The sequence below is a fragment of the Myotis brandtii genome, unplaced genomic scaffold (genome assembly GCF_000412655.1).
Source record: "Myotis brandtii unplaced genomic scaffold, ASM41265v1 scaffold668, whole genome shotgun sequence".
Classification (NCBI taxonomy): Eukaryota; Metazoa; Chordata; class Mammalia; order Chiroptera; family Vespertilionidae; genus Myotis; species Myotis brandtii.
In genome coordinates, this window is record NW_005370597.1 from 4,692,072 (window position 1) to 4,718,696 (window position 26,625).

Genomic DNA, 26,625 nt, shown 5'->3' on the forward strand with positions numbered 1-26,625 from the left:
CTCTCTCTCTCTCTCTCTCTCTCTCACACACACACACACACACACACACACTCATTAACAAACTCACACATTCACACCCTCACACCATGCACCTCAAATCCCCAACTCATCTATACCTAAATATTCATATCTTTGAAAACTTTTTTTTTCTTGGGGGAGATTGGGGAATGATCAATGAAAGAAGAGTATGTGATATTTAAAATATCTTCAACATAAATAGGTCTAGCATATTCATTGGAACCATGGAAATAAGCCAGGAGCAGTGATTGTTGTGGGTTGAATGAACAGGCTTCGGTGCTTGTGGGGCCTGGGCCAGTGGTGCTCAGGGCATGGCAGAGCCCCATGTGTCTCACTATTGTGCTTCTCTGTGATCCTCAGCAGTGCTGTGGACTCAGAGGGTAGCAGGATCTCATTCTTCCACAGTGCACCTCTTCCTCCCGTTTAGGCTTTCTCAGACTTTAAAGATAAGGGTTTATATAAACAATTCTTAACTTTTTGAGGGTTGCAGTCTTCTTTGACAATCTGATAGTTGGAATTGTTTTTACAGAAAAATATGTAGACATTTAGAGGGGAAAGGTGGTTTATGGACTCTCTGGGACTCATCTGTGGATCCTAAGTAAATAACTGCTTTAATGAGCATATACTTCTCCCAGGTTCAATTGTATGGCACAAGTCTGTTCGCCTGGAGTGCCATTTGTAGTGGGAACTCCACAAACACCATTGATATTGTGTGCATGCTTTCTGGAGGGTTTGTGCTCAATTTGAAAGAACAAGCAGATTTCAATGAGAGGGTGAAAGAGCAAATGCATGTAAAGACTTTACCATCTGACATGGCAAGTCTTCCCTTAAAAAATACTATCCATTTGCCTTGGTCAGTGTTGCTAAATGGTTAGAGCATCAGTCAGCGCAGCACACCAAAGGGTCTCGGGTTCAGTTCCCAGTCTATGGCATGTACCTGGGTTGCAGATTCCATTCCCAGCCCAGGTTGGGGCATGTGTGGGAGGCAACCAGTTGATGTCTCCCACATTGATGTTTCTTTCTCTCTCTTTCCCTCCCTCTTTTCCTTATATCCTCTCTACAAAAATCAATGGAAAAAATATCCCCCAGTGAGGTGAGGATGAACAAAAACAGCAAAAATAATATAGATTAAATGTAAGCATAATTAAAAAGCTGATTACCTCCATAAAAGTTCTCTATGTCAAAAGCAGTTTAGAAGCATTGAACTAGCTATTAGGAGACCCACATTTCTCCAGCTTGGATGTTTTCCCCTTAATCACTCTGTGAAGCATTTTGGAGAACAGGAATGAATAAGATCTCAAGGAACAAACAAGGTCTAAAAGCATCTCTTTACTTCTCCGTGTCCTTCTCTGTGAGTAGAGCCATATCTTCTGTGTTTCTTCCTACCTCCCTGGGCACATGGGCTTATAGAGAGGGATTTAGGACCAGGCCTTTGCTTTCTGAGACTGGAAGATGGCTCAGAAAAGCCAAGAGGTGTGCCTCTCTTCCTTGTTATCTCCAGGGATCTCTCATTCTGTGGCTTGGGTGTTTCTTTAAGTTCATCTTCGTCAGGATCTCTCTACCTAGCTTCATATCCTTGTCTTTCTATCTCCGCAGGCCAGGGGTTATCACCATGCAGGCTCTGTCGGAGGAGGACCGGAGGCTCTGGATGGAAGCCATGGATGGCCGGGAGCCTGTAAGTACAATTCAGGGAAGTAGAGCAGGAATAAAGGTCCTGAGTTGTTTGTTGCTTCCCTAGTGCAGTGTGATTGTTGCTGGTGCTCCAGTGCCTTGGGGGTCTCGAGACTCATGTACCAGAGGGAGTTTTTCATTCCTTGGCTGATGCTTGTATATGTAGATCTTGCTTCTGTTTGGATGCAGGCCCTGAGCTGCGGCCTCTCTCTCTGAGGTGTGGGTTCTGCATGACACTTTACCAGAACTCCCCTTCACTGAGATAGTTGTAGCACCCTTAAGGCTCTTAGAGGAGGCAGAGTCCAGTTTGGCTTACTGAATATTTATTGATACCTCCATGAAGTAGGATGCAAAGCATTATTTCAATCCCATTTTAACGGATAAATGACCCTAAGAGTGTATACAGATTGTGCAGTATCTTTTCTCACCCCCTTCTGGTCCAGCCTCCCTTTGCCATAGTAGCCAACATCCCATTATACACAGTGGGATTATCAGGGTCAATGGAAGGGGTTAAGTCTGGTAATGTGATCCATGCTCCCATTTTAGAGATGCTGGCCTCTGCTGGGTGATGAATCTTGTGGTTTTCCTGCATCTTATGACATGTGAGACCCACGCAAAAGCCCTGGGGAAGTCCCTAGAGTCAGGGTAATCTTCTGATCTTGACGCCAAAGATATCAACCCCAGAGTTCAGCAAATGGCAAGGTTGCAGAAATCCTAAGAGGGCAGTTTAACCATGGCCCACCAGTAAAAGATAGAAAGAGTCCACACTGTCAGAGGGCCAGTAATTATTACTTGCAAAAGCACTATCCAGAGGGGGAAAATGTGTGCAGGGGACATCAGGCCATGGCCTTCACCGACTATAGAACTCTCTGTGTCAAGCTGGGTGTCTGGTGTGGGTGATTCCAGTTCATTTGTGTGTCTCTTTCTCAGCCTACCCTGGTTAGGTGACCTATATTGATTAATTGACCTTTCTGCTCAGCTATTTTTTGATATAAATATGGAACTCAGTCCAATCAAGTATGCATAAACAAATAACTAGTATTTGTGTAACATCCACTAATAGCATGATTTAAATAATTATTTAAAAATTTTGGCACAGTGCTAAACTCTAATGAAACATTACTTAACCTGAATTCTTTTCCTGGGCTAAAATATAAGATATTCCTGATTTTCTCTCAATATGTTGTTACTAATAGAAACTCAAAAGCAGATACATGTTTCTGCCTTTAGGGCTTTGTTGGCACAGTAACTGCATGATTTCAAAGGCCTTTGAAAGCAGTTTCCTAACTAGTCCTTCATCTTTGCTATTATCTACCATTAGATGAGCACTTTTGTGTGTGTGTAAGGCACAGCTTTGGCACATCTCTTAATCCACTTATTTATCTTAGTGCCTTACAAAATAAATATTATGATTCCATTTCACAGATGAGGAAACAGGTTAAATCACTTGCCCCAAGTGGTATAGATATAACTGGCTACGTTAGTAGGATACAGGCTAGGTTGCTATAACAAAGAGACTTTGAAGTACAGGGGTTTAAATAAGATAGAAGTTTATTTTACCTTCAGTGCCCAAAAGTGAGCAGTCCATGCTTGGCTGGGTTGTTCTGCCATCCTCAACCATGGCTTTCAGGTTCCAGTCATTGCCATTTTCCAGCCAGATAATGGAGATGAAAATATCCCGGACTGAGCAGGTACACACATCACTTCCATTGGCCCACACATAATTATATGGCCACATCTATCTGCAAAGAAGGATGGGAAATCTAGGCTGTGCATAAGCAGCTATGGGCCCAGCCAGTCCCCAGGGCATCTTATCACTTCAAGGAAAAAGAGCAAGCATATGGTGGGCTGGTTAAAATCTCCACCAGCCCTAACTTGTTTGGCTCAGTGGATAGAGTGTCGGCCTGCGGACGGAAGGGTGTCAGGTTCGATTCCGATCAAGGGCATGTACCTTGGTTGTGGGCACATCCCCAGTAGGGGCTGTGCAGGAGGCAGCTGATCGATGTTTCTAACTCTCTATCCCTCTCCCTTCCTCTCTGTAAAAAATCAATAAAATATATTTAAAAAATAAAAGTATCCACCAAAGTAACAAAGCTAGAATTTGAATCCATGTCTAGTCCTAGGCATATTTGATTTTCATCTTAATAGAGAGAAATTTTCTCCTAAGAACCCTAAGTTTATTTTTATAATATTTTCTCTGACTCCCTTGAATCATTTTTCAACTTGTAGGGGAGGAAATACCCAGGAAGAAAAATCCTGTCATGGCATACTATTCTTAGCATGGATGGAAAGCCCACTATTATTGGTGGGATTTGTTTGTTTGTTTGCCACCAATAAGCTGAAGCTTTAAAACTGCTTTACCAACTCCATTTTAAACCTCCCTCACCTCCCTCTTCCCACCAGTTGATATTTGTTCTCTGTGTATAATTGGTCCTCTTACTAATCACTTCAGTTTTCCTGTAGATTAACATCTGGCCTCTGCAGATGGAAAGCTGTGCTGTTAAAACATCTCCTTGCTCCAGAATGTACACATTAAAACAAGTTTAAATACAAAATAATGCTGTTTCTAAACATAATATAAAATTATTTTCTCATAGGAGCAGATAGCTTGCATTTAAAACTATACCACTGTGTGTTTTATAGTTCTCTAAAGAGCGAGATAAATACAGACAAATGATGATTGTGTAATTGGCGGGAATATTAGGCTTAATTTTGTCTCCCATTGCTGAGAGCCTATAGGGAACATTACTGGTGACATACGCTCAGTAGACAATTAGAAGCTCCAGTTTGAATCACCATTTCCCCAATTAGTTACTAGTAAATCTGTTCTCTTGGGAGTTTTGGTTTTGGTAAGGGAACAAACACCCTTTTTTCTAGTTGGTTTCAGAGTGTTCCCTTATTTAATTCAAGGAGAGGTCAATGGTGGCACCTATCTTTCGTTTTGATACTTACACCCCAGTTGATCTATGGTCTATTATTTTTTTTAAAAATATATTTTATTAATTTTTTACAGAGAGGAAGGGAGAGAGATAGAGAGTTAGAAACATCGATGAGAGAGAAACATCGACCAGCTGCCTCCTGCACATCTCCCACTGGAGATGTGCCCGCAACCCAGGTACATGCCCTTGACCGGAATCGAACCTGGGACCTTTCAGTCCGCAGGCCGACGCTCTATCCACTGAGCCAAACCGGTTTCGGCAATGGTCTATTATTTAGTGTTGGATTTGGGGGAGGGGGTAGGTTTTCCATACTTTTTGTTCTTTCACTGTTCAAGAACAACCCAAGATGGCTGGTTAAAAAAAACCCCTCAGTGTACCCCAAATCAGTTGATGTCACCATGTTTTAGCTAATCATTATGTAAAGTATGGTTTTTAGCACTCAGTGACATTCTAGTCTGAAGAAATGTCGAATGTCTTTATGGTATTGATGGATAGATAATGGAGGAAGAAATTAGAGTTGTGTTCCTACAATGAGCATTATGGATTTTATCTGTAATGTCAATTTGAATTCAAATGATGGAAACCCAATTCAGACTTGCCTGGGAAAAAGCTGGATTGATAGGCTTACATAACTGGAAAATATTGGAGCCTAATAGTTCTGGCCCATCGGAATCTGAAAACTTCCATAATATTTGGAGTTAGTTTCTTCTTTTGTGTTGACTTCATTTCCATTGGGTTCTTTCCATGTACTGGTGAAATACTTCCTAACTATTCCAGGTGTACATCTTATTATCAAGAACGGGGGTTAGGAAACTCTTTCTGTAAGGGGCCAGATAGTAAATATTTTTAGTTTTGCAGCTACTTAACATTGTTGTAGATCAAAAGCAGTCTTGTATGTAAATGAATGGGTGTGGCTTTGTTTTAATAAAACTTTATTTACAAAAACAGAAAGTCAGATTTCAGTTATGGGCCATTGCTGTTGATCCCTGATCTATAAGTCTAGTGGAAAGAGAACTTATGTAATTACAAAGAAGTCTCTTATTTGAATTTTATTGAATTCAATGTTTGGACTTGAGGGTGGGATAGGTGGATTACCCATACCTGACTCACTTGCTCACTGCACTAGAACTGCATAAATGATGGAGAAAGGTTGATTTCCCCTGTGGGAAAAACAAAACATTGCTATACGAGGAAGGGGAGTAGACATTGGGTGGGCAAAAATGACACAGTTTCTCTTTATTCTGAATTTTAAAATAAAATCTAAATTTTATTACATTTCATATTCAAAAAGCTTGCTCTTTAATACTTGGCCAAGAGCAAAAGTTATGCAAGTTTACATGAACATCATATTTAATGGTGAGAAATGGAATGCTTTTCCCCTAAGAATAGGAGCAAGGCAAGGATGTTCATTCAACTCTTATTCCTCATAGTACTGGAAATCTAGCCAATGCAGTAGAGAAATAAAAATAAATAAATAAATAAATAAATAAATAAATAAAATAATAAAATAAATAAAATAATGCATACACAGATGTGAATCTATCACTACAAAAACCTCAACAAGCTACCAAGCTACCTAGTCAGATAGAAAGGGTTATGTTGGAGTTTCTTTACTTTCTATTAAACGTGGATTGACAAGCTATGGACTCACTATCGTAGCCTCATAAGCTATCATTTTAATCTTCTGTGGCCATTATCTCAGGCTTGGAAATAGATGACTTTCCATATTAAACTGGACATGGAAACCTTAGTTTAAGGTGCATAAATACTATAGCTGAGAGAAATTTTAGAGATAGCCAATTTTCTCTTGTCAGTTCCCAATAAATAAATTTATCTTCTTTTTCTCTTTGCATATTGCTAGTAAGCATGTTTGCTAAAAGCAAGCAGATTAGAATCCCTACCAGCCCCCTGTCATTGCCAACTCATACACACCCAACCCAAAGTATTCTCTCTCACACATTGCATTTCGTTGTCATATCTCTTTAGTTTCATTTAAACTGGGACAAGTTAGAGGTTTGGCTTATTAAAGGAACATTACCATCAGCAGATGTCCAGATAGTCCAAATCCCCCATCAGGACAGCATCCTATCTCTGTTCCCATGTTTGGGTGTATTTGGGGACTGTTGTCCGTATCCTCCCTCCACCTGGGTAATAATTCATATATTTCCGCAATCAAATCACTTATGTTTCTCTCTATCTTCTTCCAAAGGTGCTGTGATATATATATTTAATCTCATGTTTGTAGATTTTCTTTTTCTTTTTTTTAAATCCTCACCCGAGGATATGTTTTTATTGATTTGAGAGAGAGTAACATCAATGTGAGTGAAAAACATCTATTGGTTGCCTCCCATGTGTACCCCAATGGGATCGAACCCACAACCTAGGTATGTGCCCTGACCTGGAATTGAACCCACTACCTTTGGTATACGGTCGAACTCCAACTAACTCAGGCACCTGGCCAGGGCTGTAGGTTTTCTTAGAATACATCTATTTCTTTTGCACATTTTGTCTTCTACCCTATCTACTCAACATCATATATTCTTTCTTGCATAATTAACTGTGTTTGTTATCGATATTATAGTTGTTGGTTTAAAGTCATTTGATGGCCATAATATGACCTTAATAGACATTCTGTAGTATGACTTCCTACCTCTAGAAACAGCACCAATTACTGTTGGCCTTTTCTCAGATATTATGGCAGTGATTCATGGGAGTGGAGATTATGGTTGGATTAGCTTCAGTCCTCCCCGTCTCCCCCCCCTCCCCCTCCCGTGGGAAAAGCAGTTGATAAAGAAAGATCATTTTGAAATGACTTTGTTCATTTGATTGAATGATTGAACTGGCTCTTACGTCCATTGCTACATCTTTCTCTTCCACTCTAAAAGCCATAAAATGGTCATATTTGTTAGTGGCCAAATCAATGATATCATTTAGAAAAATACATGGACAGAGGAGCTGGAGGCATTTTGAATATTAGGAAGTCTATGAATTAGGTGGTGTTCTTTCTGCTGAGGTGTGGAACAAGATAAGCATTTCTGAAAAATTATCCTTGGATTTGCTAAATCAAGGCTCAAATGTGGTTCATGATGCCAGTGTGACCTCATTTTTTTTAGGTGTGTTCCCAAAAACCCTGCCCATGATCCTGGAAAAAAACCATCCAAACTAGTAAACACATCCTAAAAGCAAAGTCATTTTCAGCATGGTCTTAAAAATCTTCCTTTTTGGTCATCTGGAAAATAGTGCAGGCATGCGGTGTAGTGGTTACAGCAAAGGCCAAGCTGAAGGAGCATAGCCCTGGCTAGCCCCAGACAGCTGCCATTGTTCCTGTGTGCTGTGTGGTCTTGACCCAAAGCCCAGAAAAGCGAGATCCCCCCCCCCATCTTTACCTCTTTATTTTTAAAAGCAAGAGAGAGAGAGAGAGAGAGGGAGAGGGGAGAGGGGAGAGGGAGAAGGGAGTGAATGGAATCAGAAACTTTGGTATGTTAGAAATATGCCCTCTTATAATTAATCATTGCTAATACTTTTGTTTACCCCATAAATCTAAAAAGACCTTTACTTTAGTCAGACTAAGGACATCATCAACATGCTTTTTGTAAAGTGACATGGATTTTTTTATTTGGCAGAGGGTAGGGGATGCCTAGTGTTGAAATATATTGGAATACTTTTAAATTTTCTTTCTTAGAACTACTTTGCAGAAATGAATGCCATCTTTCTCCTAGTAGTTGTTGGCTATCCCAGACATATGAATAGACAATGATTCTTTGCTTTGGCAATTAATTGGTCCACCTAATTTATACCTCTGTGTGTTGTCATCCCAGGAAGATGATTTACTGTGGGCAGGGATTAATCATATCCTTTTTGCCTTTAATATTATCTACCTAAGGTGCTTAGTAGAGTTCTGTGAAACATAATAAGCACACATTACTCATTGAATTAACTTCGAGGCAATGACTTGAATTGGATTCTGCTTTGTAATCTATTGTTGAATTTATTTGCTCACTGTCTTGGATCCTGGTAATTTTGGGGGCACTCTAAACAGAAATCCATGAAGGCAAGGACCTTGACTTTTGTTTTTTACTACACCTCCAACACCTAGAACAGCCCTAGGCCAAGATCACCGAGCATAGTGATTGAGAATTCATATTCAATAAATATTGTTTGAATGAATGAATGGAAAAAAAAATAAGAATACCCAAGAGTCTTTTCTCTTTTTAGCCACAGGCTTTGAATTTACTATATTTAGTTCCATGCTGCTCAAGACTCCTTCTCCGTTTCTTAGTGATTATATGCGCCAGAAACCAGTGTGCTGCACCAGAGAAAATCTCAGGTTAGAAGGCTTATTGGAGACTAAAGATGTAGAATTGCCTGAGAAGTTTGTAATCTTTCAATTATTTATACTCTCTGTAGCATCAACAAAAAAGTTAGGATGTATATGTGTATGTATACACATATGTATATATAATAGTATATACATGAACTTGTGTGCATATTTTTTTTTTTAGTTTCTTGCCATCTGCTGGCTTTGTTTGAATTTATGAAAGATGCATAATTATGCTCATAGCTCTGGTTCCTGGTAGTCATGTTGCCATATTGCAAAAGGAACTGTGACCACCGGTATCCTTGCGGCCATGCTGGAGAAGCTTAGAGTTGACAGTAAGAGCTAATCTTAATCAGACTTCTATTTCCTGAGATGATTCCTTTACTTTAGCTTGTTCTTTAGAATTTAAAAAATATATACCCTAAGAAAAAGTGCCTATGCAAACACATATGAGCACCCCACCACCACCACCCCTACAATGATGAGGTGCAGCAGATGGCAGTAGTCATTTGTTATAATTCCACAAATTGGTTTCACTCAGGAATGTATGTTGATTCCTGTTGTTTTAGTTCACTCCATTGGTAGCAATTAAGGGTTAAATGCATGGGCTTTGGAGTCAGCCATCCTGAGTTTGAATCCTGATTTTGCTGTGAGCAATTTACCTATCTTCTCTGAGCCTTGGTTTGCTGAGCTGTAAAATGGGGAGAGTAATCGTACTTAAGAGACTTGAGGAGATATCACATTGTTTCACATCAGTTTTACAATTGGCAATGAATTCCAGAGACTTTTAGATTTTATATATTCCTGCATATATATTAGATCATTGCCTAGATTTTGTAGGAGCTATTTTGAGTATATACTGACTGCCTTTTAAGCTAGTTATGATCATTGGAACTATTAATGATTCAGAAAAACTCAAGTATGACATATTGTATTACTTTTTGGGTAGCAGAACTTGGAAGGGGATATAAAGCAAGAAAGTAAAAATAGTACTACTAAAAACAAAAAAACTAAAAAACTTAGGACTGAAAATTGGAGGGAAATGTGATTCTGAAATTGTCAGGCCAGTTTTGTTAACTTTCTGTCAATATGGTTACATTAAGCAAGCATACATGAAGTAAGCATAGAAATGTCCTACTGAGGTTTTATAGTTTAACTAGAGGCCCAGTGCATGAAATTCGTGCATGGGTAGGGTCCCTAGACCTGGCCGGTGATCAGGGCCTATCAGGTCCCCCCGCCACCCTCCTTTCTTCCCTCACTGCCCTGCGTGTGCGCACCGCTGCCACCGCCACGTGGTCTCCCCCCTAACCTACCCGCCTCCACCTTCCCTTGCAGCGCCCCCTGGTAGTCAGCGCACATCATAGCGAGCAATCCAACTCCCGGTCGAACTCCTGAGGAGACGCTTTGCATATAGATTTCCAGAGAGAGTTGAAGTATGTTGGCAGATGGGATTCTGGGCCTATTTAGGTTGTGCTATTGTCCAATCTTTGTTGCAAAGGGTTCAGAGGCCAAGTGATGAATATGCCCCTTTCTATGAATAGTCTTAGAAACAGAGTTGTTGCACTCTCACCAGTTCCAGTAAGCTTTAATTTTTGCCACTATCATTTCTTTAGCCCTAAAATCTAATCGTAATGAGTAGAGTACTTCTGCTGTTCTGTGATTGGGGCCAGTACTACCTCCATCAGAGTCAGTTTTTGGAGGTTAAGATAAATTTTACCTGGAATGTGGCCTATTTCTTTGGGTAATTTGGTATATCAATTAGTATTCTTACTGGGTCCAAGACTGTTCAGTAGATTGTTCTAAATTCCAACTACCATGTAGTTGACTTGGTCTGTGTACTCAACACTATCAAAGGAGGATTGATGCTAGCAGAGGAATTAGACACAAACATCAAGTTTGAAGGGCTAGGAGGGACAGGGAGATAGCTGAAACTTGAATGAGTTTCACTGATTTGGTGAACAAGTGCTTCTCACTCTGCAATGCAAGGATGGATTTGGGGAGGGGCATAATGGTACTGTCTGTGAACCCTCTGCTAGATGTTTGTATATGGCTGTGCTCATGATAAAAGCCCATAGTATTTATTAGTTTGTCAAAAGGCTCTGTGGCCCACTGCCACCTGGTATTTTATGCGGACCTCGTTGTTTCATGAGAATAAATATTTGGGGGAAGGCTCTTTGTTCTTAATACCCAGTGAAGTCATGGCATTTGTTTCTTCTGGGCCCACTTGTAAGTTGAAGAGGGCTGTGGAAGGCTTCACTGCTAAGTGCATTTGTCTGCTATATGCTGCATTTTGAGTTTGCCCAGAGAGAAATACGACCTAACTTCTTTCACAGATGAATTATACCAGTGATGGCGAACCTATGCCACACGTGTCAGAGGTGACACGCGAACTCATTTTTTTGGTTGATTTTTCTTTGTTAAATGGCATTTAAATATATAAAATAAATATCAAAAATATAAATCTTTGTTTTACTATGGTTGCAAATATCAAAAAATTTCTATATGTGACACAGCACCAGAGTTAAGTTAGGATTTTTCAAAATGCTGACACGCCGAGCTCAAAAGGTTCGCCATCACTGAATTATACAGAGTTCAGACTTTGAAGAGAAAGGGGGTGGGGAGGAAGGCAACAACCAGAGGAGAGAATGCTTTTGTTGCTAGCTGAAATCAAGGATTAACACAATTTTAAAACATAAAGAGGCCATCAAGAGTGCTAATGATGCTAAGAATGTGAAAGAAACAATGGTCACAGGCCATTGAAGAGGTAGAAAAACTGTTGTTGATTTGCATAAACGAAAAGCAGTTATCCATGACAGCATTTCGGAGGCAGTGATTCCTGAAAAAGGGAAGAGGCTGCATGCTGACCTGAAAGACCCCTGGAATGAGTGCTGAAAGTGATTCCTTTAAGTCTAGAAGGAGGCGGTTTGACAAATTTAAGAAAAGCAGTGTTTATTTATAGATTAAACAGTACATTAGACATGTATATAAGAAAGGTTAAAACAGGGAATCGTTTGGGGTGTCTGGAACAGATTACTTCAATTTACATTATTTCTAATGGGAGAAAATGGTTCGGTTTTCGAACAAATCACTTCTCGTACAGCCTTCTGGAATGAATTAAGTTAGAGAACTGAAGTTCCACTGTACTCAAACCTGTTTTAGTGTTTGCCTGGAGATGGCCTTCTGATTTTCTTTCAATGTTCTCTGTGTAGACATTTTAGAATAGCTGTAAGCAGGGCACAGGCTTGGTTCCTTAGTGGAAGTGGGAGGTAAGAATGGGAGAAAAGGAAAAAGTAATATATTTCGATCTCTATTTCTCTATATCTCTATATCTATCTATATATATAAAATGGACCCTAACTCATGGATCATTCTCCTGCTATTCAGAGATAAAAATAGCTATTGGCCTCGAGGGAGCTCAGTCATTGCTAGACTCCCATTTCCATGGGCAATTGGCTAAGACTGTACTTGCTTGTTTGTTTTTATTAAGGTAGTATCAGCCACAATGGCACAGAGAGGGTATAGCTTTTAACATCTCGCCCCAGCCAGTGCATTTAAGTTTTGCTGTGGTCCAGCTTAGCAAATTGAGCATCCCACACTGTCCCAGATTTCCCTCACCGGAGTCCCACTGCCACTCTCCTTCATTGACACATGAGAGGATGTAAGCTACTCTTCAAAATGTTGGGCCTCTGGAATTCAATTCAGTGAACATTTATTGAGAATAAACTATGTACCAGCTACTATATGGGTGTTGAGAGAATTAATGCGCCACCAGATTGGGCACCTGCCCTTTTGCGTAAATAGTTTTCTTTCTCTCGCTCTACTTTTTCCCAATCTTGTGCACTGAAATGGTTAATTGTGTTAAACTGAACAAGTTTTTTTGGTTTTAAAACCTCCAAGTAAGAAAGTCTCTTTGCACCACATGTATACATATATGGTGTTCCATAGCTTCAGAGCCTCATTTCTCATAGGTTTGGAGCTCTCAACAGCCTATTTCAAGTATCTGCTTGTTTTGCCACCTCCTTCTTCTCTAAGTGGCTGGCTCTTGAATTCCTGAAACTGGAGGACATTGTCTGTGTCATGCTAGTGCAACATTTTAGGACTTGCTAAAATTAAGGCAGCCTGTCTCATATGGACAAGACTGTTCTTTTATTCTGTTGTTGTTGTTGCTTTTTCTTTTTTTTTAGTAAGGTGGAATGTATGGAGCAGCAGTTGACAAGAGACCATCCAAGCGTTTCATTGTCCCTTTTTCCCTATAAGATACAGTGACTAGGTCTTATCTCTGCCTGAAGGTGGGCTTCAACTGTCCACCTGGTTTGGGGCCACAGAGCTGTCTTTGTTTGGTACAAGCGATGACTTCCTACAGAGTCTGGATTGGCATGGTCCATTTGGGATGGGCTATACTAATGTTAGAATTGTTTTCTTCACACCTGGGTCTCTGATGGTATCTGACCATAGTCTTTTTTTTTTTTTTTAATTTCTTTACAGGGATTTGGAAACATTATATGTTCTATTCCTTCATGTTCTGATCTCTGGGAAAGGGCACCCAGACTTTAGGGATATTGTTAAAGACCACTAGACAATAGTCATGATCTGTTAATCCCATTCTTCCTATGAAATGGAAGAATTTTAGATCCCATAAGTGGGATGTTTCTGAAGACTTATTACAATATTCTACTATTTGAGAGCCCAGATCAGGCTATGTTTTCTTTCTCTGCTCCTATGGCCAGTCTTGGCTGAGCCTAGATCTAGTCCATTTGTTCTTATAGTTGAAAATGTCCAAGGTTACCTCTCTTATGTCTTACAAATATGTTTTCTAATCAGTTGATTAATCACCCTCTCCACTTAACCCCAACCCTCTGGAGTCATCCAGTTGCTCCTTTTTTCTCTCAGGCTCTCTTTTCTTTCTGTCCTAAAACACTCAGCTTCCTGTTAGTTCAGTCTGCTTGTTTTCCATCGGGGTCTTTACACCTTCCCTTTTGGGAACTTGCCAAGTCCTCCTGCCTAGATCAGTAATTTTTCCCAGTAGCACAGTATCTGGCACATCATCCACTTAGGACATGTTAAGAAAGTGGGTGAAGTGTGACTAGTGGCCAGAGGTGATAGCACATAAACTGAATTCTGTTTCTGGTGTTTTGATACACCCACTTGGTGTCCTCATGGGGACATTGAAGTATCTTAGGTTTTTTTGTTTGTCTGTTTAGGAACATGAAGTTTGCCTATTTATAAATACTGATATATTTGGGATAGGGCTAATTCCTGTGCTTCTTAAATTGTTGTCATTTCAAAAGCACATTATCAATTTAATAATCACTTTGGGGAATCAAGAAGGAGACATTTTATTAAACATAAAGAAGGAGTATATGATGCATTTCGAATCCAGGAAAAAGGTGTTTTAGAATCAAGGAAATATGTATGTATCAACGCCTAGTGATATATTATGATGGCCTGGAGGAAAATTATGCAAACAGGAGACATTTTAGGGGCAGGGAGATCAGAGACTCTTTAAAAAATCCAATGACTACTATAGACGGTCTAAAAAACTGAATGCACCTAAAAAAGAAACTTTGGCATAACATTTTTGGGGGTTTTGAATCCACCCCAGGTTACAAATCTCTGGCATCAAGCATTGTAGTATAGTGTGTCCTTGTTTGACACTGTTAGGAAAGCTCTCCAGGGAATGACTGAAGAAATCTTGCAGTGTTTTACATCAGGAACCTTGTTTAGGTTATTAACACTAAAAGACTCTCTAGGCCTCTAATAGGGAAAATGGAAATAGACATTGACCAGTTCCAGATGTTCGTCTCCTTGTAGCCTGTCTCTTTGGCCAGCACACGCCTCGCTGTTCCCATGCAACATGTAGCACACTTGGAGAGAATTGCATAAAGCTTGCTGCTGACTTGGCCTTGCTTGCTCGGAATGCCAGACTCCTGGCTGCGGTGGTGAGTGGAGTCCCAGATTGTTTCTTTAGAACAATGACTGGAGGGCTTCTTTTACTCAGAACTTTTGAAGATAACAGAGGATTTGTAGAGAACGCTTAATCCCACACTCTGTAATGAAGCCATGCATAGTTTTAAGCATAATTATGGGGGAGGGGGTCCATGTTTATCTGTGTTTTCATTATCTGAGACCCAAAGTAATGAGCTTATCTAGGGAAGCAGAAATTATGATTAATTGAAAACGTGAACTGATGACAGACCACTAATAAAATTAGTCACAGCTTAACCAGTTCTCCTCTTTGTTCAATATGTTCATTTATGTTAGGACACCGTGTTTGTGTTCTGGTCTTTCACTGAAGGGCAGGTAGACATTCAAAAGCAGAGCAAAGAAAAACTGTAAAAAAAAAAAAAAGCTGAGGGATTTTATGAAGTCCATGGAAGTGGTATTGGAGACCTTGAGTCATGTGCATGGTCATGGGCAAAGGAGGACCTGGGGGTGTGAGACCAGTTAGCAATTGATGAAGAGAAAACTAGTGAGGATGACATGCCAATAGACACTTGAGAGGAGAATGAGTTGAATCAAAGGATTAAGAATGGACCTTTGGAAAATTGGTAAGGCCCTCAGATGCAAAATAGGACAGCTTTTGTATTGCGCTGTTAAAGTCGAACTTCAAGACTATCTTATAGGGTTATCACTAAATCTTGTAGGAAAAATTTTATTTTCCATCAACACATACAGTCTGTCAAGATTTTGTACGTAGGTGAAATAAAAACTTAAATCTTATTGAAAGGAACTTTATTTTGATTATTTGTTATTTAATTTTTCTAGATAAAGCTTTGATTGGTCCTCCCTACCATCCTATATAATAAAAGCCTAATATGCAAATTGACTGAACAGTGGAACGACCCATGGAACCACTGGTCGCTGTGATGTGCACTGACCACCAGGGAGCAGACACTCAACTCAGGAGCTGCCCCCAGCCTGCAGGCCCCAGGCCAGCCAAGGCGGGTTCCACTGGGGGCCCCCAAATTGCCCCACCGGTCGCCCCACAGATTGGCCCTGATCGCTGGCCAGGCCTAGGGACCCTACCCATGCAGGAATTTTGTGCATCAGGCCTCTAGTTTGACTATAAAATGTTGGTTCTCCTGTTATAAATATTGACTTTGTGGCTTTGTCTTTGTACCAGTTATCCAGTGGTAACAAGACACTCTTTCCCAAACATGCTACATGCATACAATGATGTATACAGTATATAGTAGGTACTGGGGTTTGGTACAGATTTCTAGGTCCTCCTCACTAAGAAGAATCTCTTTTCTGGTTTGATCTAGATTTTTGTACCTCACTGTTCTTATTCCCTGCTGTCCTGTATTGGGATGTCTCTTCTTTTATTGCAGTGTGCCCTGCTTTTTATAGAAAGTGCTCCAGCACTCTTATGCCACAACTCAGAGTTCAGCTTTAAGTACAGAGAATTTAGTAATTGAACTGCTAAAGAAACTTGTGCCTATAAAAATGCTGCAAACCTCTCTCTTCCTCTCTCTCCCCCTCTTACCCTCCCTCCTGCTTTACCCCCAATTCCTCTCAGTTTTACATATGATCTTTTGCACATGCTCAGATTTTCTATCTTAAACTGCAGCTATAAGCTCCACATAGCTTTCCTAAAGATATTTTTATTTCATAATATTTCAATTAAGCATGACTTGCAACTTTAACATGACATGAGCATATTTGAAATAACAGAGGGGAATGTATGTAATGGCCCTTCTCTCTGTTTGAAAATAAAAATCAATAGTGAAAAATTCAAAGGCTAGATATTAAAGTTTTGACCCACATCCCCAAGCATGTATGGTCATGTTTTATTCAAGGAACATTTTTTTCCAGGCTTGAAGTCATGTATTTAGGTATCTTTCCTCTTCCCTTTCCCCCACCCCTCAGATGGTACCCAGATTATGTTTTAAATAAGTTTTAGACTTGTGCTGACCCAGCTTTTATGCAAAGATAAGCTCTGTAAAATGCCTCAGTATTTAGTTAACTGTAAGATTGAAAAGCCTCTGAGGCACTGTTATAACCAGGGCTAAAAATAAATGCAGCAATCATATATTGAATATATTTAAAATAAGCAGTATTAGCAGTTGTTGTTCTACAAGCTTCCTCAAATATTATAACTTTGAGCTGCAGGTGTGCTAATATGCAGGAAAAGATGAATATCATTTGAAAAGTAAATATATAGAGAAAAATGTGTATTTGTTTTTAGTTTACTTCCTAATGTAATAAGAAGTGATTAATCTCAGACTGTCAGAGCTGTAAGAGACCTTAACATTTTCCTCGTTTATAGAAGAAGAAAGGTCCAAAGAAGGAAAATGGATTCCCTGCAGAATTCCATAAGTACTTACCGGCAGAGTCAATACTAGAACCCATGGCTGCTGACTCCTAATTTTATTTATTTATTTATTTATTTATTTTTAATACTCACCTGAGGATATATTTCTGTTGCTTTTTAAAGAGAGTGGAAGGGAGGGGAGCGGGGAGAGAGAGAGAGAGAGAGAGAGAGAGAGGAGAGAAACATTGATATGAGAGAGATACATCAATTGGTTGCCTCCTGCACATGCCCTGACCCAGAGTCCTTGACCGGGAATTGAACCTGCGACCCTGTGGTCTGCTGGCCGACACTCTAACCACTGGGGAAAACCAGCTAGGGCCTGACTTCTAAGTTTTTGCTCTTTTTTATTATGCCATCTTATTAATGAAAATTTGTAAGAATAGTGTAGTAATAGCTCATTTATTCATTCATTTTGTCATTAATTTGGCAAACTGAATACCCACTTCACCCAGTATATTAGTTTTCTAATTAATATACTGTGTAACAAATCAACACAAACTGAGTGGCTTAAAACAACTCCCATTTATTAGCTCTAGTTCTGAAGCTCAGAAATTCAACATGGTGTGTTTGGGTTCTCTGCTCAGCTGATAGCAAAGTATGGGCTGGCTGTGTTCTCATCGGGATTCATTGTTCTCTTCCAGACTCATTCTGGTAATGGAAAGAATTCAGTTTCTTGTGTTTGTAGGACTTGAATCCACAATGCCTTGCTTGCCATCAGCCGGGGCTTGCTTTAGCATCTAGAGGCAGCTGCCACATTCTATACTATGCGGCCTCCATTTTTAAAAAATATGTTTTTAGAGATAGAAACATTGATCAGAGAGAAACATTGATCTGCCGCCTCCTGCATGCCCCATACTGGGGATCGAGCCTACAAACCAGGCATGTGCCCCAACAGGGAATTGACAGAGACATCTTAGTGCAGGGGTCCTTAGACTTTTTAAACAAGGGGCCAGTTCACTGTCCCTCAGACCGTTGGAGGGCCGGACTATAGTTTAAAAAAAAAACTATGAACAAATTCCTATGCACACTGCACATATCTTATTTTGAAGTAAAAAAACAAAACGGGAACAAATACAATATTTGTATTTGCATGTGGCCCGCGGGCCGTAGTTTGAGGACCCCTGTCTTAGTGCATGGAACGATGCTCAGCCAACTGAGCCACACCAGCAGGGAGCCTCTTCCATTTTTAAGCCATTATCAGAATGAGGACTCCTTCTTATTCTTCAGATCTCTTTGACTTTTTCTTTTGCTACCAGCCTGAGAAAACTCTGCTTTTAAAGGACTCCTGTGATTAGATGAGGTCCACCCAGGTAATTCTGTATCTTAAGATCAAATGACTTGGAACTTGAATTACATCTGCAAAACCCCTTCATAGTAGTACCTAGATTAGTGTTTGTGAATAACCACTGAACAGAACTCTTAGAGGAAGCTATCTTTTGAATTCTACCTACCACCTCTAACTTTTGAACATACCCTACCATCTGTGACATTTTTGTGAAGCTTGAAATGCAGGCAACTATATGGGTTTGATCTGTTTTTTGTATTCCAAGGGCCTGGTGATGGAAATGGCTGCTAGGTAGCAATAACTATTATAAAATCTATGAACTTGATTGCATAGAAAAGGCAGAGTCATGGGTGGCCTGATGGTCATAGCTGAAGTTGTTTCCAAATAAAGCAGCTGGGATAATCTGATGAAGCAAGTGATTTTTGCAGAGGAACACAAAACAAATCTATATTAATATAAAAGCCTAATGTGCAAATTGTCCCCACGGGAATTCAACCAGAAGACCCATCACCTGCTATGACATGCGCTGACCACAAGGGGGCGGCGCGGAATGAAGGGAGGCCCAGGCCAGCAGCTGGCAGCTGGGGAAGGGAGGCCCTGGCCAGCAGCCCGAAGGCCCTGATCGGCCCTGATCACGGGGTAGGCCTAGGGACTCTACCCATGCACGTATTTCATGCACTGGGCCTCTAGTTAGATTATAAAAGCACAGTGATCTTAATTCAAACACCTGTACCTTCGTCATGGATGATAGCACCAAATAGTAATACTGAGCCCAAGTGAATAAGAAAAAGTTAAACTCCATATGCTCATTGTAAGAAGAGAAAAATGCATGATATAATGTGAAAGGAATTTATATCAAAAAATAGTTTAACATTTTGGCACCTAAAAAGGCTAAGCTTAACTTAAAAGTAGTTTCTTTAGTGACACCCCAGTGGCTTCCCATTCACTTAAAATAAAACCCAAACCTCTGGTATGGTCAGAAAGGTCAGCCTCATTGGCTATCTTTCTATTCCCCAGCACACCAAGCTCTTTCCCACCTCAGGACCTTTGTACATGACATTCTGTCTATTTGCAGTGTTCTTTCAGTTTTTCACATGCCTTTTACATAGCTCACTCTTCTTCAGATCTCAGCCTAAATTGCACATTCTCAGTTTCCTAATTGCCCTATTTATAGCAACACTATCTTGCCTTTTCCTAACCTCTGGTACCTTCTTTCACATCATCCTGTGTGTCTGCTGTACAGCCTAGTCTACTTGTTTATGATTTGTCTCTTACCTGTAGAGTGGCAGTCCTTGAATTTGACCTTCCTAACTCACCTTTGCCTCCCCTATGTCTAAATCAGAGCCCAGCATGTAGTAGACACTCAGTCACTATTTGTTAAATGTTAGAGTTTCAGAGGTTAAATGTTCCATCGTCACAAAGGGAAATCATGGCATAATAGAGTAGCACTCAGTTTTAGGGAATTCTAGCGTGTCACTTGACCTATTGCTATTCCTGATGATCAATTTGGCATTTGCTTTTTTGTTTATTTGTGTTTTCAATTTGGCATTTGGAATAAAAATGGCTTAATGAATAGCCTGAGGTCCTACAGTTAATCTTAGTAAGGGCTAAGATTAGCCTCCCTAACACTTGATAGTTTCAGTTACCTAGTATCACAAGGAACTGGTCTGTATTAAAAATATTCAACTTTTAGAGTTCTTACATTTCTTAAAATTAAATAAAGGATAGTTTTCTAATGTCCCATTTGAAATGTTTCATTTCATTCTTCTTACTCATATATATTTTTTCTGTTTGTAAGTTAATTCTCTTCAAAATTTATTTATTTTTGTTATTTTCAATGTCTGATAAACAAAAATGATGACAGATTCATCTCCCGGTGGAATTTTCAGCAGAAAGGGATTGGGGCCAAGGCGCATTTGCCCCAACACAGTGTGAAATGTGTGGGTTCTTGACTTGTGCAGGAAATATTTCATAAGATGAGAGTCCAGGTGATTTTGAGAGTATATTTATTAAAGCTGGGGACAGTGAGACAAAGGAAGGACTTAAGATAGAAGAGGCAAGATCATAGGCTGCTTTGGCCCTTATAAAGAAAGTCACAGAGGCAGAAGAAGTGAGCCTGCTCGGCTGTGTGGAGTCAGGAGACATGTTACAGAGGCAAAAGGAGGGCCATTGAAGACAGGTTCAGAAGGTTGGCCTGGGATGAGCTGCTGCTTCCTGCTGCTCTCCTGGTTGGAAGTCTCCTGGGAACCTTTAGAGCAGTGGTTCTCAACCTTCCTAATGCCGCGACCCTTCAATACAGTTTCTCATGTTGTGGTAACCCCCAACCATAAAATTATTTTTGTTGCTACTTCATAACTGTAATTTTGCTACTGTTATGAATCGTAATGTAAATATCTGATATGCAGGATGTATTTAGGCGATCCCTGTGAAAGGGTCGTTCGACCCCCAAAGGGGTCGCGACCCACGGGTTGAGAACCGCTGCTTTAGAGGTTAGGAGAAAGAAAGCAAAGATACATGCCTGAGGAAAGAAGGGGGGCATGGGGAGAAGGCATCAGCCTGCTCAAGAGAGTGAGTGTGCACAATATTCATCAGCTTTCCAGGTGTGTTTTTTAATATGTGGATGTTCAAAATGAGAGTATAGAGGGGTCAAGGTCATTCTCTGGTCAGTTTCACCTTTAAGGAATGTAACCAAAGCAGGACCAGGACCAAGGCGGGTCTGCCCAGCACTGTCTGGAATGTGTAAACCATTTGTTCCTAAGTGTCCTTGGTTAGGGAAGATAAGACCTTACGATTCATTATCTGGCTGTAAATTGCTTGCCATTTAACTATCTGTCTCAGTTTCCCCATTCCACTTGCCAAGGAATTCTCGTAACTTCTTACCATCCTGTCTCAGAAATGACACCTTTGAACTCTGGCCAATGTTCCTAACTCTCAGCACTTCTGGCTTTGCTAAAAATCTCATTTACCCTTTGAGATACTTGTGTGGTTAGTATCAAGACTGAATTAATGAGAAACTTGAAAGGTTCAAGCAAAGCAGGAGAGATGCAAGTGGCAGAAAAGTATTCGTAAATTATTTCCAAAATAAAACAGTCTCTGTACTTATCTTCTACATATTATGCCAGATAGTTCATTGTCTATTGAAATTTAACTGAGACTGTTCATTTAGGCAACTCCACGTGAATTTTACCCTGAGAAATATGAAACTGAGCTTTCAGGTTTTTGTTTGTTTTGCCTTTTTGCATCCCTTAACCCCCTTCAACTCTCCCTTCTGGAGTCTTCTTGAATAAACAGGAATTCACAATGTATTGTATGGGTGGGGTTGCTTTTGGCTCTTAATTGTATAAAAGAATAGGGGGGAAAAGCATAGTAAAAGCTGAGACCTTTATGCCAAGTTTCTAGATCATCTGCATTGTTGGGCAGCATGTGATGATGACTTACATTGGGTATCTTTATAGTCTTAATCTTTTCCCAGTTTACAGGCTGCCAGCCAGAAGATCTGTGAGAGTTTTCCTTGTTTGACTAACAAGACTGAATGGTGGCAGTTTTTCTTTCTTCTTTTTTTTAAAAAAATCTCCAATTGATACAGCTCTTTATGATATATGCAAAGCTTTGCTTCTACTTGAGTGGTAAGAGAAGCAACACAAACCTCCGAACAGGCAAGCCAGATGAACTTTGAGTAGAACAGTTTGGGCTCAACCTTTGACATTAACTACAGAGAGTGCTTATCTTTTAACACCTGGATATCTGACTTGCAAACAGATAAATTAGGGGGCAAAGTAACTTAAATGTCAAAAGGAGTCCACATATTCATGCATTATAAAGAGTTCAGCGTGCCTGTTTCGTTAGAATATTTACAATATTCTTTACAGATCATCAGATAATTAACAGAGGGGAAAACTGAAAGCTGAAATGTTCACAATCATTAATGATTAAAAAGCAATCAGAAGTCAAGATAAAGGAAAGTTATTTATGATGATTTTTTTAAATGGACATAAGGATCAATGAGAAATCAAGAGAGAGCAAACTTGAAATTATATTTTTGATGGACTTACTTTGTGTAGTTTTCATTTTTTTGTTTTAACTGACAGAAATTGAAATGCTAGCCTATCTGCTTACAAGATACCTGGCAACTAAAATAAGACATGATATTAAAATATTGCTCTTTACCTTTAGGGGTATAAATTATGTTGAGGGGGGTCATGAATATAACAGTTTTGTTGAGGAGATCAAGGTATATAAAAGAGGACAAGTATGAAATGTAAATAGGCTTAATTCAGTTGCTCAAATTTCAGCTTTTTCCCTACAACCTTCTTGATTTTGATCATATTCCTATAATAGTTGTTCTCTTTACTTAATACCTGTCTTTGATTCATCTCACTTTATTTACAAAATATTCTTAAGAAAATAAATATATTTCTGATTCTCTAAACCAGTATTGCTTACTGGGTAAAGGAACCCTACCAATAAATGACATAGAAATAAAATTATACTGATATATTCCAATTAAATACTTGTACTTGCTAAAATCTCTGAGCTTGTGCCCAGCTTTTCTCTCAGTTATAAAGAAATAAAAGGATGTTAGCAAATGTTATGTTGAAGCCATGCTAACACCAAGTAGAGACTATTTTAGATGTTGTCACAAAACCTAAAAGAGACTAGGAAGGGACTATTGTGAACTTGTAACAATGATTTTCAAGGATGAGTCCCTGAGCCAACTGAAGTCATTTGGGGCAAAGCAGGCCCTGTAGGATGCTGCTAAAATCCAGTGGTGATTGCATTGGTCTTGTGTGCACTGGGAGAGAGTCAAGCTAAATAGGTGAAACACAGTGATTTAAAGGGCTCGTAAAAGTTTATAGTGTAGTTTAATCTCTAGTAGACAGTTGTAATATAAGACTTTTATTTTCTCTCTCTCAGCTTTTTTCCTCTTGCAGTTTGGACAGTTTGGCTTCTGTTTTTAGAGATTTGCTTTGCAGTGTGCAGAATGGCAGTTATTCTGTACAGCTGGGGTGGTAGAAAAGGAAGAGTACAGGAAAGTCAAATATTGACACACATTTCCCTGTCTCTTTTTGAGGACTCAGAGCCGAGTGGAGTCACAAATAGGAAAACTGTTCCATTTGCATGCACAGCATACTGTAGGAGGGCACGCATACGCACACAGGCAGCTCTCAGGTCTCTGTGGGTGGAGGACTCTTGGCCTATTTGGAATTCCATGAGTGATGTCTCCCTGCTCCCCAGCAGGGCTCAGATTTGGATCAGTCTTCTAATATTTCAGAGTACTTTCACATACCTGATTTCATTTTCTCTACATGCCTTCTGTTGGCATGTGAAGTATAATTAAGAAGATAAATACTCTGTGAAAGTATGTGCAAATATTTGGCCTCCCAATTGCAAAAAGAAATAACAGGTTATCCTCAATTCTGCTTCCTTCCATTAGGGTGGATAAATAAGTGTTGATTATTTGTTAAAACTCTTTAGGAAAAAAAAAAAAAAACTCTTTAGGAAAGCCAGATGGGTATTAAAAGCCTTCCTTTTTTTTTTCTTAGATAATTTTTGGTTTGATAATCCCATTGCTGGAAATATTTATTCCAGGTTCATAATTGAAAAGAAGAAAATTCAGCCCTAGCTGGTTTGGCTCAGTGGATAGAGCGACGGCCTGTGGACTGAAGGGTCCCGGGTTCGATTCCGGTCAAGGGCACATGCTCAGATTGTGGGCTCAATCCCCAGTAAGGGGCGTGTGGGAGGCAGCCGATCAATGGTCCCCTCTCATCATTGATGTTTCTATCTCTCTATCCCTTCCTATCTGAAATCAACAAAAATATATTTTTTAAAAAGAAAATTCATTAATGAGCAATCTTTTATTTTTTTAAAAAATTGATTTATTTTTTAATCCTCATCCAAGGATATTTTTGTTTTTTTATTGACTTTAGAGAGAGAAGAAGGGAAAGATAGAGAAACATCAGTGTGGGAGAGAAACATCAATTGATTGCCTCCTGTATGCACCTCTACTGGGGCTGGACTCCGCAGCCTAGGTATGTGCCCTGATCTGGAATCAAACCCACAACCTTTTGGTGTATAGGCCAATGCTCTAACCAGCTGAGCCACTCAGCCAGGGCTAATGAGTTAGCTTTAAAATGGAAATGATTTGTGTTTTCACCAATAGAGCAATAGGGAAGTAAACTATGGTATGACAACTCTTTGAACATTTATATTGATAGTAAGATCATAGATATTGAATGCAGAAAAATGCTCACTCAGTAGCTAGAAAAGTAATATATGAGAGTATATGCATGTTGTGATTACTACTGTGAAAATTCACACACATGTATAAAAATTCAGAAGACACAAGAAAATAAAATGGCTGTTAGAGTAGTGGATTAAAAAAACCCTCTTCTTAATGTTCTTTTAGTGTTGTAATATTTTTGTTGGGGATAAAATTCAGGAGTAGAAAAAAAAGAAAGATAAAAATTGACCTCCTACGTATAAAAACAGCTGTCAATAAGGCAGAGTCAACTCCAGTTTTATAGAAAAGCCAAGTAAATATGAATCTTAATCGAGCCTTTAAACTTGAAGGTTGTTAGAAGGTGTGTATAGGATTAATTTAACTTTTGATTGTGTGACTTACTTCCCAGGTCAGATACCCACCCTGGCTTAGCAGCCAGCGCAATGCTTGGCCATAATTGTCTCCACTAAAGGAGATGATGGGTGGGTCGGTGGATGGGTGGATGGGTGGTTTTCTAAAGACAGAAATCTAAATCACAGTTTAAAGTTGAAGTAGTAAGGAAGAAGAATATGCTCCAAACATCAGTGTATTTCAAAGACCAATCCAGGCACAAATAGAGTAGAGTAGTATGGGATGGGATGGGAAAAACCAATTAGAACCAGAGGTCTACTTGGATAAGGCTTACTGAGCACCATAAAGGGAAGGAAACAGAGGGCTTTAAAGGCTAGAGAAGTAACATTTTGTGGAAATGGAGGTAGGAAAGGGTGGTACATGGATGTGGAGTATAGTAGCTTGGAGCTGAGTAAAATGATGGGGTGAGGGGACAGGTTGAGGACCTATGCACCCAGGGGATCTGTGCCCTCTGTTTACCTTGCCTTCCTGCCATAGTCATTCTGCTCTTTCATGTGATGGTGTTTCAGTGACTCTGCTATGGAAACTTTGGTGGCTTAAAAAAATTATTGTTGTTCTTGATATGTTTGAGGTGTACAGAGAGCATTAACAAATGATTGCTTTTTGGTAGTCAAAAGGAAGAATGAAGCATTTTATTTTCCGTCAGTGTGTATAAATACCCCCTAATAAGATACCTTTTGTGGATATTGTTGTTAAAGTTAAACTAATGAACAGAGTGCATATGAAGCATTTTGAATAGGAGAGTTGGTTATAGGAAAATTCCCACAAGCACAGTGCTGCCACAGATATTGAGCATCTTGAGCCAGGCTTTCTGCTAATTATGGGGATAGAGAGACAGTAAAATATAGTTTCTGCCCTTCAACGGCTTATGATCTAGTAGAGGAAGGTGAACATGTGAAGAAACAAATGGAGCAAAGTTGTATTTGTAAGCATGGTTTGTTTTGGCTCAAGGCAAATTTTTGGCCTCATCTATATGAAAATTCCAGGAGTAGACTTTGTCTATTTCTGTTTTCTTCTCTGTTGGCTTTGCCCTCAGGTTGGATCTCTGCATGTCTGACCTACCAGCCATCCACTCCTGGTGGATCAAGCTTTCATCATCCTTATAGCTAGCAGTCCTAGTGAGAAGACCTGATTTTTTCCCCTATCCTATATAATAAAACCCTAATATGCAAATTGACCGAATGGCAGAACAACTGGTTGCTATGACACGCACTGACCACCAGGGGGCAGATGCTCAACGCAGGAGCTAGGTCCTGTGTTGAGTGTCTGCTCTGAGAGGGAGGTGACCAGTGGTGGTGGTGGGAGGGCGGGGCCAGCCAGTGGGCGGTGCCAGGCCGCCAGCCAAGGCAAGTGCCAGTGGGGGCCGCCTGATCGCCCTGCCCGCTGGTCACCCCACAGATGTCCCTGATCGCCGGCCAGGCCTAGGTACCCTACCCTATATATTTGGAA

At 39.9% G+C, this 26,625-nt stretch overlaps 1 protein-coding gene across 1 annotated transcript in view; it reads left to right on the top strand.

Annotated features, from left to right (window-relative positions):
• Positions 1 to 26,625, top strand: part of ARHGAP26 (Rho GTPase activating protein 26) — a 409,256-nt gene that overhangs the window by 147,638 nt on the left and 234,993 nt on the right. Inside the window, exon 11 of the mRNA XM_014529049.1 lies at positions 1,615 to 1,693. Coding sequence (XP_014384535.1) covers positions 1,615 to 1,693 — 79 coding nt within the window. The remainder of the gene's footprint in view (positions 1 to 1,614; positions 1,694 to 26,625) is intronic.